The 14844-nt window shown below is 37.2% G+C and overlaps 2 protein-coding genes across 14 annotated transcripts in view; one reads left to right on the forward strand and one right to left on the reverse strand.

Annotated features, from left to right (window-relative positions):
• The window catches only part of LOC105833297 (fidgetin-like protein 1), a 45776-nt gene extending 37159 nt beyond the window's left edge, over window positions 1–8617 (forward strand). Inside the window, exon 3 of the mRNA XM_012674935.3 lies at window positions 8486–8617. The gene's annotated coding sequence lies outside the window, so the exon portion shown is untranslated. The remainder of the gene's footprint in view (window positions 1–8485) is intronic.
• The window catches only part of LOC105833294 (ryanodine receptor), a 41059-nt gene extending 27014 nt beyond the window's left edge, over window positions 1–14045 (reverse strand). For 8 of the 13 annotated variants that reach the window (XM_036291484.1, XM_036291480.1, XM_036291483.1 and 5 more), the window contains exons 1-8: window positions 10720–10773; window positions 2929–3033; window positions 2750–2848; window positions 1804–1818; window positions 931–1008; window positions 764–839; window positions 377–489; window positions 90–289 (exon numbers count right to left, since the gene is read on the reverse strand). In XM_036291484.1, coding sequence (XP_036147377.1) covers window positions 90–289; window positions 377–489; window positions 764–839; window positions 931–1008; window positions 1804–1818; window positions 2750–2848; window positions 2929–3033; window positions 10720–10773 — 740 coding nt within the window. Of the gene's footprint in view, window positions 1–89; window positions 290–376; window positions 490–763; window positions 840–930; window positions 1009–1803; window positions 1819–2749; window positions 2849–2928; window positions 3034–10719; window positions 11118–13835 lie in introns of those variants that run through there. The other 5 variants (XM_036291486.1, XM_036291489.1, XM_036291487.1 and 2 more) reach the window with 2 other exon arrangements.
• Between the last annotated feature and the right edge of the window lie 799 nt (window positions 14046–14844).

Below are 14844 nucleotides of genomic sequence, written 5' to 3' on the forward strand. Positions count from 1 at the left end.
TTTTTTCAATTTGACGCTACTCTCATAATTATGAAGAACAGAGCGTTTTATCGTTTTATTAAAATTATAACGCGTGATCGAGAGCTCACTTCTGACTGGGTGTTGGACTCCATGTCGATGGAATGGTCAGACACTCGTCGCCGCCGTGGAAGAACCTCAATACATCGCCGCCGAAGACGTAACCGACGTACTTCATCCTACTGATACCCGTGCCATAGGGCTGCACCGACCAATGTGTCACATGAAAAGACGCGTTTACCACCGAGAGGTCGTTCTCTTTCGTCGTGTGCTGAAAAAAACAAAGACGTACGTGAACCTTCGTTTCATTTCACGGGAATTAGCTTTGAAGCGCCTTATTATTTTTTGTCAAACTTACCAAATATCGTTCGGTGGCGACAGAAACGAGGATAAGGTCGTCACCCACGCGCACCTTCTCACCCTCGGATCTCTGCTTGGAGGCGGGGTGCACGGTCCACCAACACGCCTCGCCTGCGGGAATGAAACTTTAAGAAATTCCGAATCGCAAGGTTTCCATTCGTACTTCTGTCGACCCGTGAAAAGTTTTATCAGTTTTACATGCAATTTGTTTTTTTAGACCTCAACTTTATTTCAATTCTCTGTGAAGTCTATAACGGCATTTAAAAAAGTTACTCGTGAATGTTCAACAAAGCGGTATACTATGCCAGAATAGAGAGATGTGGAATGTGAAAAACTTCAAAAGAAGAGTTTGTTGAGAGTTGAAACGTAATTGCGTTGCACCGACCGTGAGAGTGTTGCTGTAGACCGACGTCGAAGGCTAGCTTATCGTTCGACGAACTCGTGGACAGACACGCCAGGTACTGCGGTCACACACGATCACAGATTTACGTAACCATGAAAAAATTAATGCGGCATATAAAACCGGCGTTATTATAAAGAAAAGCAATTTACCATGTCGCTGTTAAGATGTCGCAATAATATGGCGTTACCGTATAACAAGGTCCTGTGTCCCGACCCGGTGCCCTTTCCCTGGAAGCATCAAAGGATTGGTCAAAGCCCTTGCAACCCCTCGTATGCTCGACAGTATTTTCCTCTCTACTTAATATGTACCGTATATACGAGATTTTAATAAAGTACGCAAAATAACAGAGTTTCTTAGACAACTTCTACAAGCGTACTGATAAGAGAAGGCCATAAATGCTGATTAAGCTACGATGCGAAGCTCATGTAGGCGTAAATTGAACGGCACAGATCGCTAAACGCGTCTTTAACGTAGACGGTTAATTACATTAGGAAGCCAAACGAAAGAAAGCGGTTGCTGTTATTAATCCCCAATATATGTCCGTTATATTAATGTTAATCGTATTTCTTCAGGCACTTAATCGATCAATGGGTGAAATAACGTCTCGATATTTGGAGAAAAAGGTATTGGCGACTATAAAGATAATTTTGCAAAAAGAAAATTATTCTTAAAATTTCACCAAATAATTAATTAAATTTTTGTCATTATATAAACATAGAAACAATTGTTTATCTTAAGAGTTGTACAAATCAGATTTTTTTTATTTGTAAATCTGCATCGCGTACGATCTTTACATGAGATAGATGTAATGTAGAACCATGCCTAAGTATGACGCTAAATAAAGACGTGAGCATTGACTATCGTGTTTCGAAATTTGGCAGTGGCCGTTGTCGCAAAGTGAACGGCTTGTATCTTCACCCAAACTCGATCGGACATCACGACGTTCCAACACACAAACAAATGATTATTTTACCCAAGAGCACGTTACGGCGCCCCGCAGATGGTATGTAAATTATACTTACTAAACTGTCTTGTTGCTGCAAAGAGAAACATAAGAGGCAATGAATTTCGTTCGTCAAGTATCGAATTTGAATTTGTTGTAAAGAGAAAGAGAGAAGAAGAAGAAGGATAGATGAAGAGAAAAAGAAAGAAATAAAATGTGTTTCGTAATGATGATAACGGGGGTTGCCGATTAATTTTTAGATGGCGTGTTTTGTCCTTTTTACGATAGTAGCATGTTTCGAATGACAAAAACCACAAATGGAGATGAAAACGATCCAATATAACGTGAAATTAATGAAATTGAAACGTGATATCTTTTTTAGACACGACTACGGACACATGCCACAATTATAAAAGGGTGCGGCGGCGGCGGCGGCGGAGGGTTGCGTGCATTCAAGATAAGCTATTCCGACGTGTCAGGAATCTTTCGGAAATTGTTCGGCGGAGAAGTTGAGTGAAAAACCTAAAGACCTAAAAACCTAACAGACGTTGTAAAGATGTGTTACGCCAGAGGACATCCCAATCCTTTCGGACGCCATCCGGGCGTTTCTTCCTTTTTAAATGTCTCTCAGACCCCGTGTTGTCCGTGGGAATCTTTCACATTTTACACAGAGACTGGGAAGGGGGCGCGCTTTATGGCCCACTCCTATCCAGGTCGGCGCGTGTAGTAGCCTAATTCGACAACTAATTCGAATCAGAACGTAAAGAGTCGCGAGGCGGTGGAGATCGTAGGCTATTCGCGCAGACTACAATTAGCAATATCGTATGAGTCGAGCTCGGCTATACGAGCCTCGTCGTCCGCAGTGTTCGAATGGTTCGCCTCCCTTGAAATGAGGGGATCGTTGTTTCTTTGATGGTACGCATGCCGAATACAAGCTACGACTATTCCCTGGATCTACGAGTTTCGTTGGCAAAGCTGAAGTCATACGAGTGTACGCGATATTAGGCAGATAACTTATACGTTACCGTCTCGGAGCCGGCAGCGGTGACCAGTTCCTGCAAGGCCCTCACCGAGAGGGCCTGCTCTATCACGAACACGCATTGCGACAGGTCCGGCGGTATGTTCTGGAAAGGGAGGACATATTAATTGAGTGCGCGCGAGGACGAGACAAAAGAAACTGCTTTTTCCTCGCCGTCGTTTTTACCTTATCCGCGATATTCTCGAGGAAACAGTGTCGATTGCCGAAACCCTCGGCTGCCAGGCAGACCCTCTCTCCTGTTGCGGTACAGGACAGGCATACCATATCCTCCTGTAAATTTTACATGATATCTTTATGTATGTTTTACGTAACACAATGTATTTCCCTTTTGTAGAAACTCTTATATAAAACTGAGAGAGATAGACAGAATACATTAATTTTAAAATAATTAAAAAAAAAATTTTTTAAATGCTCATTTATATAGGAAGAATTTCTTACAAAAATTAAGTAAGGATCCATGTTTTTTAAATTTGGATTAGCGTGAATAATTTAGTCCCAGCAAGAAAGAATCAAACAGGGAAATATAAATATAAATTAGTATTAAATATAAAATTCTCGCAAGAATTAAACAAGTCCAGATGTTTTTTAACTTTTTTTAAATGGATTTTTAAAATGTTAATCAAAATTTACAGCATTTTTTAAAATACCTATGCCTAGAGAAAAATTGCCATATTTATATAATAAATGATAAATGATTTAAAGATAAATTTTTTATTTCCTAAAAATTAAAATTAACTTTTTGGACCTGTTTAGTTTTAGAAGTAGGTAAATTTGGCAGTTTTTGAAAACCAATTTTATATATTTATTTTAACATATGATATTTCAATATGTTGTAATTTAATTAATGCAGTCATAATTTTGTCGATTTACCTTTAGCGTGGGATTTAACATTTCCACCGCTTTAAATTCAAAATTTACGATCGCAGTGTAAATTAACAAGAGACCTCAGCGCAAATTTCTCTCGTGATTACATCGCGTTGATGTTTGCCCTGCTGCAATAATGCGCAATACCGCATAGCAATTTTCTTGCGCAATCCGCAACAGATGATTCTACGAAGTAACGATTCGTACGTGAATCTTGCAAATGCGAAATTAGGGGGTCGATCAAGACGACCGACGGACTGATATTGATCTAAATGATGTCGTTTAAAAAAAAAAAGAATTTCATCGCGGTAGCAATAATGCAGATTTTGCGAAATCGCGTAAATTATGATGCCGGCCGAACGACAGAACGCGACTGCCGCTGCCAAAACCAATTTGGACGACCTTAAGAATACGCACCGGATACACAAGTATGCCGGCTTAGAAGTGCAACCTCGTAATCTTTGGACGCCGTCACGCCGAGAGGGACGCGGGAAGCGACGTTATTTAACGCGGACTCGCAATAACTTCGCGCCACGAAAAGAGCTCGTCGAGTGTGAGTCACTCGATTTGCGTCGCTCGATTTTAACCCTTGAACGAGCAGTTTCTATCCACCTTTGTGTAGTGGATTTTATTCTTTCCAAGCTTCATCCTCTTTGCCCTTTCCTTCTGTTGTAATCTCAAAAAAAAAAAAAACGGGATAATTTCTTATATCAAGGGGTTCTTCCTTACACTTGGTCTGCTAATATAAGCAAAGAATTATATATTCATGTCCTTCAACTTTAAGTAGAGATGTTAGAGAAGGAAGAAGAGAAAAGAAAGAAAATGTAATCGACTATCCGAATGAAAAATTTATAAGCTGCTGCAGGAAATGGATCTAAAGTCTCGGGAAGAAGAATTGCTTTTATCTCATTATTTTTTTAATTACATATTGCTTAGAACAGATGACTCCGATCTCTCAATCGGTACACACCTATATATAAATTATGTGTAATGAGTTGTTATAAGATAAGATCGCGGTTAACAATTTCCAAGCCCAGTTTTAATGGTACGGAAAGGAAATTAATATAACAGTCGCAGAACAATTATCTAAGTGCTCTCGTTCTGTTGAGCATCCTTCTAAATGAAGCAGTATATAACCCAATTCAAAATCTCGAAATTATTTAATTGTTATTGTAAATATATTAGAGATTACTTAAAAAATAAAACTTTTAATTTACCTTTTTATTTTACCGTTTTACTTTTATTTAACTGTTAGAAATTGCAATATTAAGTAGAATAGAAATAGATCAAGTGTGCGTGCGCTTGTCAGTCTTTGGTTTAAAAATCGATTGTACCTGCGAGCAATTCGTTCTCAAGATATTTTCCAATTTGTGACGCTAATCAGCACGATTTATTGCCAATCAAGATTGCGACAACACGGCATATCTAAGGCAATCAACCAATTACGAAGTTAAATTGGAATCGATGGTAGAACTCGGGACGCAGGACCGCTCGGGCAAATGAAATTGCTTTTACATGATCATATTAATCGTATCCTACCTGTCACCATAACCACACCTACTATTTCTATATATTTCTATATATTTTAGTAAGAATATAATTCGAAGGTTTTCGGTTGTCGAACGTAGTCGGCGATGTGTACGTAATTACTTGTTTTGAAAAAATTAAAATACAACGGAGAGAAATGCATGAGAAAGTAGTGTTAAAGGACACATTAACATAACTTCCTGCCGAGTTAAACGGAATGGCACGCGATTCGCAATACGTGAGCTCGTATATTTGCTCTTAAGACACGCGAAGTATCGAAAGTTTCCGCTGGAAATTTGGCAAAGTGGTCTTAATCTTGTTTATCGAGATATTAATAAAGTGCAATCGGTCAATTCGTTGTTGACGCAGATGGTTTTATAAATATATATTGTCAACTGTATTATCCTCGCTTTTAATTAAATGTTACATAAATATAAAAATATATAAAAAATTTTTCAATTTATGATTATGCTATTAATTTACGCAATAAATTAATAATAATAAACAAATAAAAATTTCTAATTAAAAAAATTTTTTAAAGCATTTTTTATTTTATTTTCTAATTATGTTTATGTATCATTCTTTATTTCTTAATTTATAATAATTGCATGTCTTCAAAATCGATCAAATGATTCAAATGGTTGATATGCAATGTTTTATCAATAATAAATGAGTTATCAATTTTATTAATAATGAATGAGTTATAGAAAGTTGCACAGAATTTTATATTCAATTTTATCTCTCAATATTAAAATATAATTGTTGTTTGTGTTTAATTTGATGGATGGACGAGCGACATGTGTGCATTGATAATGAACCAAATACATGGTTTACTTCCGGCGCCTGGTGACGATCGAAACTACACATATTGCAGCATAGGTCAAGGGTAAACCTTCATTTTACGAGCAGACAGCCCCTATAATTCTATCAAATCAAGAAATGTCATCTATAAATCATATTTACTCTTTATATTACATATTTCAAGGCTCTTATTCATATTCACGGAAGAAAAAACTTGTCCATGAGAAAGTTTGCTTTGCGCAATACATTCACGATCAAAGTAAATGGAATTAGAATCGAGATTCTGAAAATTTGAATTTGTTTAATTCTTTTGAAGAATTCGAAGTCTTACTCAATCCTTTCTAACTCAAATTTATTCAGGTTAACAAAGCATTGCTTCCTCAATTGATTAGAAGTATCAGCCTGTAAAGTGACAGGGTGTTTGATAAACATATCGCTAAAAAAGTGAGCTCGTGACGGCACCAGTGAGCTGGAAGGGGCTTTAGAAAGGTGTTCCCGTCGTGCGTGTACTACATCGCTTGTTGTTCGATACCCGTTGCATCCAACGCACACCGCGTCGCGGTGTGTATTAATTATAAATTCATCACTTTTCGATGTGCGACATCACTAATGAAAGCTACGCGAGCCGTATCGATCAGACAGAGCAGCGCGCCGCATTAAATTCTAAAATTAACTAAAAAGAGAGACCGAGCTTTAAAGAAGAGACTTTAAAGAAGAACACACAGATAACACACCGATATGACGGGGATGCTAGATTCGCTAGATTTCTATGCACGCGACACATGCTACGTGCGCAGCACGTGGCGCAAAGTTCAGTCAGCAAACTATACAATGAATCACTTGACTATAGTCTCCTCGAAGACTTAGTTGAAATGTAATTAAGAACGATAACATCTACAAACTTAATGGTGGAATGGAGCAAATAAAGAGAAGCTTCTTAAGTTTCACTTATTATTAAGTTTGTCATTATTAGACTTCATTATAAGTAGAAAGCGTTCCATTTATCATTGTTTAACGAAGAAATTTCGAAATATCGCTATTTCGAGATTACATCACCACATCATACTTTTTTTTTTTTCATTTTGTCTGCAAGAAGATTTGAATAATTTGACTTTTTCGGAGTTGCGTTGTAATTCTTTTGAATTTTATATTCTGAATTAATAAATTAAAATTCAGGGTGACGCCGCTTGAGTGCCTGTTTTGCTCGGAAGCAATTTCCGCGACGAAGTTGAAATGATCGTAATTACGAAGTTACACACAAATTTAACTTTGCACGCGGCTATATAATATAAACTTTATCCCCCGGCGGGACGCGCACTCTTGTGATACTCGATCTTATTACGAAATTATTGTTATCGCGACGTCGCGTAAATCGATAGGGCCAACCCTATATCCATCGGCTCTATTCTCTCGGACGTGCGAAGTGAGAGAATTAAGTTTGTAAAACTTCAAATGTTTTTATGCGGACGACATTTCGCCTTTCTTTCGAAATTCCGTCAAGCTACAAGTCAAATTACAAGTGAAAATTGTGACGGCGAGAAACGACGGAGGATGGACGAGCGTAACACTTACGAGAGAAGGCCCGACGAAGACAGGTGAGCGATACTCCGCTTTCGTACTCGGCATCTACCTAATCCTCGGTATTCTACGTAATCCATTTGCGTACGAAAGGTTACCTGTCAAAAGGTGCGAAACTTTCGCATAAGAACGACTAATTTGCCGGCGTCAGTCACGGTCCGATTTTGCACGGTGCATTATCGCGATGCAAATCTAGCGGAAATGTATTTTCACACGCGATTTCGCTACATCGATTCTTCGGGGGAAGCATGAAAGCTCATAATTAATCCCGCGAAGATAGTCACGGTCGTTTCGATGATCGAAATCGTTCCCCTAAAATTTAATGGGCCTAAATGGCCTAAATCAAATCAGAATCAGTGTATCATTCACTGAAAGACCGTGAATAATCTGATTTCAATGCTATTTATAATTTTATTGATCAGTGATATATACATTATCTTTCAGTGATAATACGCTGATTTCGATTAATAAGAATATTCTTTTCTTACAATTAGCAGTAGTTACTGATGACTATAGTTACAAGTATAGTAACGGTAAATCAATAAGATGTTATTGATTCCGATTTAAAAAGTAAAAAAACAATAAATTTTATTTTGCTCAATGTTTCCGCGTGCTTTACATATACATACGCGGTCGTAAAATTTTTGCCGCGGATCGTAAAGTGAGTCAACGAATAACAATCTGCGAATGCAGCTTTGAAGGAAATCCAAATGTTGCACGAAAATCGAATATTCTGATTGCTTTAATTACCGGTCGCGCATATTGAATGCATAATAAACATATGCGTTAACAGTGCAATTTGTAGAAATACGTAACATAAACGATATGATTATATCTGTAATATATAATTAATCAATTTGTACGTAATATATTTGTATTTGCTGTAATTTATAATTAATTATAATAGAATACACGATAATATGAGAGAAACCGACTAAATCACTCTTCGCAGGCGAATCGCTGAACAACCGGATAAAGAGATGACCGAGCAGACAAAAGATACAGATCTCGAGAAGACGCGTATGGATCGTCGCAGGCGGAGGGACGGAAGAAGAGCGTTATGCCGCTGTGGGAGAAGAACCAGAACCCGATCTAGATCTAGGAGGAGAGCCAGACGGAGAATCATCTCGCAGAACCCCTTCATCATTTTCTTTCTCGAGATGTACTTTAAGATGCCCGAGAAACGCGTGACGGAAGTAGCCCGGCAGGCCGGCAAGGAGTGGTGCGCCCTGCCTCAAGAGGAGAGGATGAAATACATACGGCTGGCAGAAAAAGAACGGATGAGACGCAGAGGTGGAAGACCAATACGCAGACGTGGCTGTGCTTAGCGAAACGAAACTTCCGATAGCCGTTAAAATGTTCTAGAAAGAATGAAATCAACAAAAGAGCGAACAAATTTTATTACATGAAAAATGCAGGGAACTAGGGAGAACAAGTTGATATAAAACGACACGTTAAAAGTTTTCGCTCGTTTTTCAAACGTGCTCGACCTTGGAATTTTTATTTTATTTCAAAGCTTTAGTACAAAACAGTATCCGTAAAACGTTATTATGTGTGTATTTTTGGTATATATATATATATATATATTTTGGCATTTTGAAGCTCCGAGTTTTGGATAGAAATGAAAAAGAATAGCAGAACAATTCTAATAAACATGAAACTAAAAACTAAAACACGCAATTATATGCAATTTGTGAGCAATTTTGTGAGTTGAATATTTTTCAAACTGTACAATTTATACAATTAGTGTTTTATTCCTTTTTTATATAAATATATTTTTACGCAAGAAATTGAAATGTAAGTGCGACGGCTAATAAAGTATTAAAAATAAAGATGATGAACGCTTCGCAATTATAACTGTAATAAAAAAAGAATATTTGCGTTTGCTACGACTGACTGAAATATATAAAATATTTGCATATGATATATTTTTCTATATTACGATAATCAACCACAGGTAACGAATGAATAATTAAGATAAATTAAATATCACGGCGCAACAACAAAAGTACAAGGCTATATTCAACGCGTCCAGTACTTGATCTCTGCAGGTCGAATGAGGTCAAGGCTGTATGCTGCAAGGTACTTTAAGTGCTTCCACGTTACGCTAAAACCGCACGCGTTTTTCTTGTCATGACTTTCCGGGTAAGAAATTGCACGCGAGCACTTGTAAATTGAAACAAACAGGGCAGTTTTTTTTTCAGGCAGTTTTTAGGCCCATCTTAAAAATCATTCAAAGTTAAACCTATCAAGACAAAAAAAATGAGTTTTTAGTTACCAGTACTTCGCAAATTGGATTAATTTCTTCTAACCGAAAATACATTGTAATTTGATCTAAAAACATAATGTAACGGCAACAGTTAAATTCTTTTTAGAATTAAATATTTTTCGGATTATAGACGCGTCTGATCGATATTTTCGCCGAGGTGCATTAAAAAAGTCATAACTGTGAAGCTATATGGTAATATTTTATCACTGTACTGTATCAATGCAATGCATAATGCACCGGCTCGCCTCGCGCAATGCGTAGTCTACCCACTTCCTGGTAGTGCAAACAAAGTTCCACCTCAACTGCATCGGCATTCATTCATTTTCACACGTATCACCGCATCACCGTTGAAAGCGAATCACCTCCTCGTGATCTCTTAGCGGGCGCATTTGCTCGCGTATTAACACTCAGCTTGTTTCAAACCTATCGATAACCGTCGTACATCATTTATATCACATCTCCCGTCTTTAATGTAAACTTCGCTCCTACATAATCTAACTATGTAATCTACGTCTAGTTCATCGCAGATAAATTGATGGATCGAGGCAAAAACCTGCCTGTTAATATCCATTAGCGATTGAAACATCTTCATGTTATACTGAATACTGGAGAGACTGGTCCAGAAAAGAAAATTAATTGTAAGCAAGTTGTCAAAGAAAAGTGTACTTCATTTTTTTCAATCTTTCTTTAAAATTCGACTTTTTCTTCTTTTTTAATATTCCTAAATTTATCAATCACGAGATTAGAATCCTCTCCAAGTTATCTTCCTCGTACTCCGGAAGTTAGCTTTACATCACGAGACGTTCCGCGCGAGCTCTCTGATTACAATCCCTCCAGCATCCCCCCTGAGCTCTGAAGTGAATGGCCCCTTTCTGTCGCGTGATCTCAGAAGTACGTGGGGTAAAATAAGGACTTACCGTGCGGAGGAATGATACGTCGTCCTGCTCGGAGCCACCCTCGCTGTCGGCCATCCCTTCGGCGCGCTTCCACGCGACGAGTCTCCTCCGTCTGCGTCACCCCCTGCGCGCTCGTGCGTGCGTACGTGTACGCGGGTGTGCGTGCGGATCACTTGGTGTCCGAGGCACCCTTGTCGATGCTCGAAACGGTCATACGCAGTTCCGCGTGGACGGCATGCTCCCGTCCCTATACGGGCTCCCGGCCTCTTCGCCTTGTCGAGAACGACGTCGACGACGACGACGGTGATGCCGACGTCGGAGGGCCGAACCGTCGTAGGGCGCCGACGATCACCCACTGCTGATCGGATGGCACCCAGACCAGACCAGACCGCTCGCCGACGTTCCTCGCGCAAGCGCACCTTCAATCAAATTCCGCATGTTCGAGATTCCATTTAACGTGAAAAATTCCACGTTATGCGGCTGTGTTACATGGCTTTTGCGTTACGCAGCCGTTCGTCTATCGTGAACATATTTTTAGAGGGTTTTGCTTTCCTCCCTTTTCGAATAAATATTAATAATGCGATAGGGAAAGTTATAGTTTTCAAGACTAAAAACACGTCGCAAATGAACTATGTTACGATAAATAAAAGTTTTATGCTCTTTTTAAATTGCTGTATAAATGGCCTTTTCTTTTGACAGCTTGACTCTTTGAGTTTTATATATTTTATTTTTAATTAAAGGAACACAATCTTGGCCCTCTATATTACCTGGATCACCATCAAATTAGTCTTCGCAAACGAAGTAGCATCACGTGTTTGTGAACAGGTTATTAATACTTGGTTATTAACGCTTAGAGGTATTAAAAATCTAAATTACATGGACGAGGCACATGTATTTCGGCAATTTTACAGTCACGTTATAGTTTCGTAAACACATCTCTTATTTCAATGATGATGAACGCAAAGGCGAAGGTTCATGAATGAGTCATGAGTGACTACTTCGTCGGATTACGCGTCACAGAATTAGTAAATACCTTGGATTACGAAAACGGAAAATGACACACAAATAGAGTGGAGTCCAATCCGCTTATATATTGTTGTAAGCATAAAAAGTACAAACTGTTTGGAAATACCGATAAAGTTTAGAAATACCGATCATTGTTTTATAAACGATATTATTACACGATGTTGACTATAACATTAAGTTCAGTTTATTTACACATAATAGCTTTTAGTTTTTACATGAATAATGCATATTGTTAGTCGTTTAAAAACGGCATTATAATGAGCACAAGATTATTTTAAATAAATGTTTACTATAACTTGAGAATATTATAAATTGAATATTGTCAAACAGTGTATTTGACGCGACAATTTTCATGCCTTATTAAATTCTGTTATTTTAATCTAACACAATATATTTTTATTAATCTTCTTAAAATTAATTCTTAATAATTTGTCGTAATATATTCTTTATGCTCTTTTTTAATTTCCGTTTATGATAAATGATTTATACAATATATCATACAGAGAGAATAAAAATAATTGTATAATAATATTTAATTGCTTATAAAAAAATGTTTATTATAGTAAATGACGATATTTTTCTAAACTTATAAAAAATTGAAGTCTTAGAATGTCGTGTTGGCTTTTTATTTTCGCAAAATTTTAGTTAAAATGCAAATTATGCATTATTGGATGCTTTCACATTATTGCAATACTTCGTTTATATTTGTATTTACAAGATGAAAATTTTGCCACTTTTTCTTACTATCTCCCTCTTTCCTCCCTCTTTTTCTTCCCTATTCTTCTAACAGCTGCATAGTAAAAAAAAAACTACCGTTTGGCAGCAACGATGCAATACATCGATACAGAATTACGCCTGGTTGATTTTACCTTCTCTGAGAGTCTATTTCCAGCAACGCGGCAGAAATAGATGCGTCCGCGATGGCTTACCGAAATATCCCCATACGCTTAGCAAGAGTCGCCTACTCATTATCGTTTTTAATGTCTTAATCAAAGGTTAAGGATATTTTCTCGAAATGCACGTGGATGTCTGTTTAAAAAATTTTTTTAACGTTTAATTGTAGTACCAGTTTATTTGTAGTAAAATTGTATTATAATCATGGATATCTATTATTATATATTCGCGGTTAAATCAAACTTTAGGAACTTTAGGAATTGATATATAAAAATTTCATAGACAGTCGATAAAATCTCTACATGTGTTCTAACATGTGTTCTATTAATATTTCTTATATCTTCTCTGTCGCGATATTGAATGTCGCGAATTTTATATCAGATACGATTCATTGTACCACTTTTAAACATTATTTCACAGTGATATTACAAAATAGCATTAAAAAGGTAGAATACTCAGAAAAATTCGAAATATTGGCAAATATTATTTCTAACTTTTTTTTTTGTTTATAAAAAAATTTGATAACAAAATATACATTTCTACTTCAGATTTAATTTGTCAAAGAAACCGTATTTCTTTAGTTAATTTAAAATCAAATTTCAATGACACTTAAGGAATATTCGGTAAACATTTTTACGATGTCTTTTTACTTTTTTGGCAAAGCTATTCCAAAAAGCAGCATTGCATAAGAATATAAAACTGAATTTCTAATTTTAGGACACTTCTTTAAAATTGTGTGAAAATGCGAAATTGAGAAAAGTGAAATTAATTAAGGTTTCTTTCAACACTGTGATTAAGCATTCCATCCATGTAACCAAGCCTGACTTTAAAATTAATTTCATGATTATGTCGCGTGTGTTAAATGGCACAAGATCGCTATCGTATATGATTTTTTTTTATGATATCCCAAATTCGTACAGAATTACATTCACATACGTTCCTACAACACTCCAAGAGAACTACTCCGCGGAATTAATTAATTAATTAGTTAAGAAAGCCTGAATTTTATCACGCAGAAAAAGCACCACAATCTTCCTCAGAATCACATCATTCAAAGTATCACGCACGCACGTATACAATCAGACGCACATTCACATACACACGCCCTATGAGCAACAGGGTGCAACCGGTGGTTTCGTTCTCGAAGTCCACATGCGCGTGAATGACAAGGGATGAAATGAAAACTCGACGATTCACTCCTCCCTGGAACGACTCACCTTGCTTTAACGTTTCACTTTCACTTCACAAATCAGCGAACTCTCGACGTAGAAATTCGCAAACGCACGCACGACAAACGCACCACCAGCACCACGCACGAGGGGGGGCGGAGGGGTACAAGGAATCGTGTACTTCGCGCTCCGAAGGGTTTCACTCAGCGGGGTGCCGAGCCTCCTGCTTTCCTGTACGATCGGACCCCCGCGACGAAATATCTCCAAGTCGGAGCTCGCGGAGCTATGCCGAGCCGAGCGAAGCGACGGCTATTTTCAGCTTCGAGCCGAGCGAATCGCGCCGCTCCGCTCCGCGCGTTTCGCCTCGTACCTGAGGAAACCTCAGGGAGCCACTACGTCGGCATCACCTGAGGGCAGTGACTTTTCAACTAATGCGCAATAAATTGAAAGATAAAACTACTTCTCGTATGACACAATTTGATTCGATGTGTTATTTCCTTATTTGTTTTTTTTTTAATAACAATTTTTTTTGTAAAATTATCACGTTCAAGATCTGTAACGGTATAAGGCTTTTGGCGAATTCGCAATAATAAGAAACAATATGGATGATATATTTCCGACACTTAAACTTTTCAAATTAAAAAAATAATTATTATTTATTGCAATAAATTATTTCACCGTTTAATATTATGTTTTACAAAATTATTTTCAATTTACATAATTTGTGAATACAATATGTATCTTGTAAGAAATTATTTATGTACATGTATTTTACATGTATTTCCATTAAATAATTTATCAGGAACTTATTGATAATTTTATATCAAATTTGTATATTAAATTTTTAACATAAATAAATGTACTGTGGAATTAAAATTCAAAATTTAATTCGGTAAAAGCTGTCGTAAAATTAATTATTCGGCGATATTTGATTTATAACATTCTCAAGTTTCAGTAACTATTATAATTTTGTATCTCGCTTTTGTTGCCACCGGTTCTTGCCAAGTTTTTCAACGTAACGTATCATTGTCAGCGAAACACGCGACAAAATGGATTC

The sequence above is a fragment of the Monomorium pharaonis genome, chromosome 8 (genome assembly GCF_013373865.1).
Source record: "Monomorium pharaonis isolate MP-MQ-018 chromosome 8, ASM1337386v2, whole genome shotgun sequence".
NCBI classification, from domain to species: domain Eukaryota; kingdom Metazoa; phylum Arthropoda; class Insecta; order Hymenoptera; family Formicidae; genus Monomorium; species Monomorium pharaonis.